Source organism: Cornus florida, unplaced genomic scaffold, assembly GCF_030987335.1.
Source record: "Cornus florida cultivar Cherokee Brave unplaced genomic scaffold, ASM3098733v1 CherokeeBrave_3.0.0_Hap2_Chr11, whole genome shotgun sequence".
NCBI classification, from domain to species: domain Eukaryota; kingdom Viridiplantae; phylum Streptophyta; class Magnoliopsida; order Cornales; family Cornaceae; genus Cornus; species Cornus florida.
Genome location: NW_026775581.1, coordinates 126,331,963 through 126,334,093, shown reverse-complemented (window position 1 = coordinate 126,334,093; position 2,131 = coordinate 126,331,963). Strand labels below are relative to the sequence as shown.

Here is a 2,131-nt window from a genome sequence, read left to right as displayed (position 1 = left end):
GCTCCATAATAGGCCAATAAATTCCCTTTTGTAACAAATACGCGAAAAGCTTGCGTAAGTCTTGATGCTTTAACTGGTGAGCCTCCTTGAGAGCTTCCATGGCATCATTGCGAGATAAACATCGCAGATACGTACCATTGAGGGTTCGACGAAAGAGTTCACCTTCCCGAATCTCAAATCGTGCGGACTTCCTTTTGAGCTTTGCAGCAGCTTGTTTATCATCTGGAAGGGTACCATGTGCAAGGAAATCAAAGAACGGGCGACGCCAATCAACTATCTCGAGAATACAAGATTCGGTCTCATCCATTACAGCCTGACATCGCGGGCAGGTGCGTTGTAAGGTATTAGCCTGAGCTGCCATATCTGACCAAAAATAACCCTAACGTTGGAGTCGCCGGTACAACATCAAAGGTGTAGCACAATGCTGCTCGTGAGTTGGTATGAGAGCTGCCTCAGCATCGCGAGGGCCCAAACATCTGGCTAACATTCCGCATGGCAGGTGGAAGTAGAGCAGTCCTTGTAAGAGCTGGAATGATTTCAATTGTGTGAGAGGTAGTGACCCTGTCCGCTGTTTGAGCTGACTAATGATTGGGGCTCGCCAATCATTGTCCGAAACAATTTGGGCCAGGAAAAGCTCAGCGATAGTAACTGGACCAATGCGTTTTGTGATGCGGATCTCAGTCATGTCATCTGTAATGGTCAGCTTCGAAGCTAATGTGGCGAGGGCATCTGGGTACTTGTTATTGGAACGAGGTACATGTAAGAAATGAACGGAGGAGAATCTCATGAGGAGCTTTTGAATAATGGTACGATAAGATGTGAACGAAGGCTCGCTTATAGCATACTCATCCGTTACCTGTTTAACAACCAACTTGGAATCCCCGCATACACATAAGCGTGAGATGCCTTTGTCGAGGACTGCGAGGAGGCTAAGAATGAGTGTTTCATACTCAGCTTCATTGTTAGAACAACGAAAGGCCAGCTTGACAGCCGCAGTGACCTGCTGAGTTGGCGAGGTGAGAACATGCCTGCCCCTCCACCTGTGCTAGTGGAAGACCCATCAAAAGCTAGTTTCCACTCGCCGTGACTGCTTGCAATGGCAGCCACCTGGAGCTCATCAAGGGGCAATGCTTCGTCGAGGGGCTTATGCCTCTGTTCGGGGAACTACACGAGCAAATATGCTAAAGCTTGGCTCTTAATACCCTGCGGTGCATAACAGGTAATGTCAAACTCTGAAAGAGCTAAAAGCCATCGCGACGCCTTCCCTAAGATGATTGGCTTAGAGAGGACGTGTCGATACGGGTCGCACTTTGTGATCAAATGGATGTGATGAGCCATGAAGTAATGTCTAAACTTCTGTGTAGCGAAAAAAAGGGCGAGGCAGTGACGCTCGATGGCTGAATAGGGAGCCTCAGCCTCGCGTACAAGGCGACTGAGATAATAGACTGGTCGTTCTTGCCCGTCGACTGTTTGCGCAAGAAGGGCTCCAATAAACTTATCAGTTGAAGTGAAATAGAGAAGCAAATGCTGCTCCCTAACAGGTGGGTGCATGGTGGTGAGGAGGCAAGAATGGTCTTGATCTTCTCAAAGGCTGCTTGATGAGCCGCTGTCCAAAGGAATTTGGCATTGCCTTTGATCAAAATGCTAAAAGGATGAGAGACTTCGGCGAGAGCTTGTATGAACCTATGCAAATACGAAACTTTGCCCGAAAAACTTTTAAGCTATTTGAAGGAGCAAGGGCGGGGCATATCTGTAATTGCACGAGCTTTGGTGGGGTCGAGGTCGATTCCCTAGCGATGCACCGAGAAGCCCAAAAAATTGCCACGACGTACCCCAAACGCGCACTTAAGGGGATTCATACGTAGATTGTACATACGGCATCGCTCAAAAATGCGATGCAAATCGTAGAGATGATCCTCTTGCCGTTTGGATTTCACGACCAAGTCATCGACATAATCTTCCACCATGTGATGCAGCATATCGTGAAAGATGGCAATCATGGCTCTTTAATATGTGGCTCCAGCATTCTTTAACCCGAAAGGTATGATAGTGTAGTGGAAATTGCCAAGTGGTATCCGGAACGCAGTCTTGTGGGCATCTCCTTCGGCCATCCGTATCTGATTGTAGCTAC

The 2,131-nt window shown here is 47.9% G+C and overlaps 1 protein-coding gene across 1 annotated transcript; it reads right to left on the bottom strand.

Moving 5' to 3' along the window:
• Positions 1-379: 379 nt before the first annotated feature.
• Positions 380-1,551, bottom strand: LOC132282083 (uncharacterized). The gene is made up of 2 exons (XM_059783712.1): positions 1,169-1,551; positions 380-1,040 (listed from the first exon to the last, which is right to left on the bottom strand). The coding sequence occupies exons 1-2, from the start codon at positions 1,549-1,551 to the stop codon at positions 380-382; spliced, it is 1,044 nt and encodes a 347-aa protein (XP_059639695.1).
• Between the last annotated feature and the right edge of the window lie 580 nt (positions 1,552-2,131).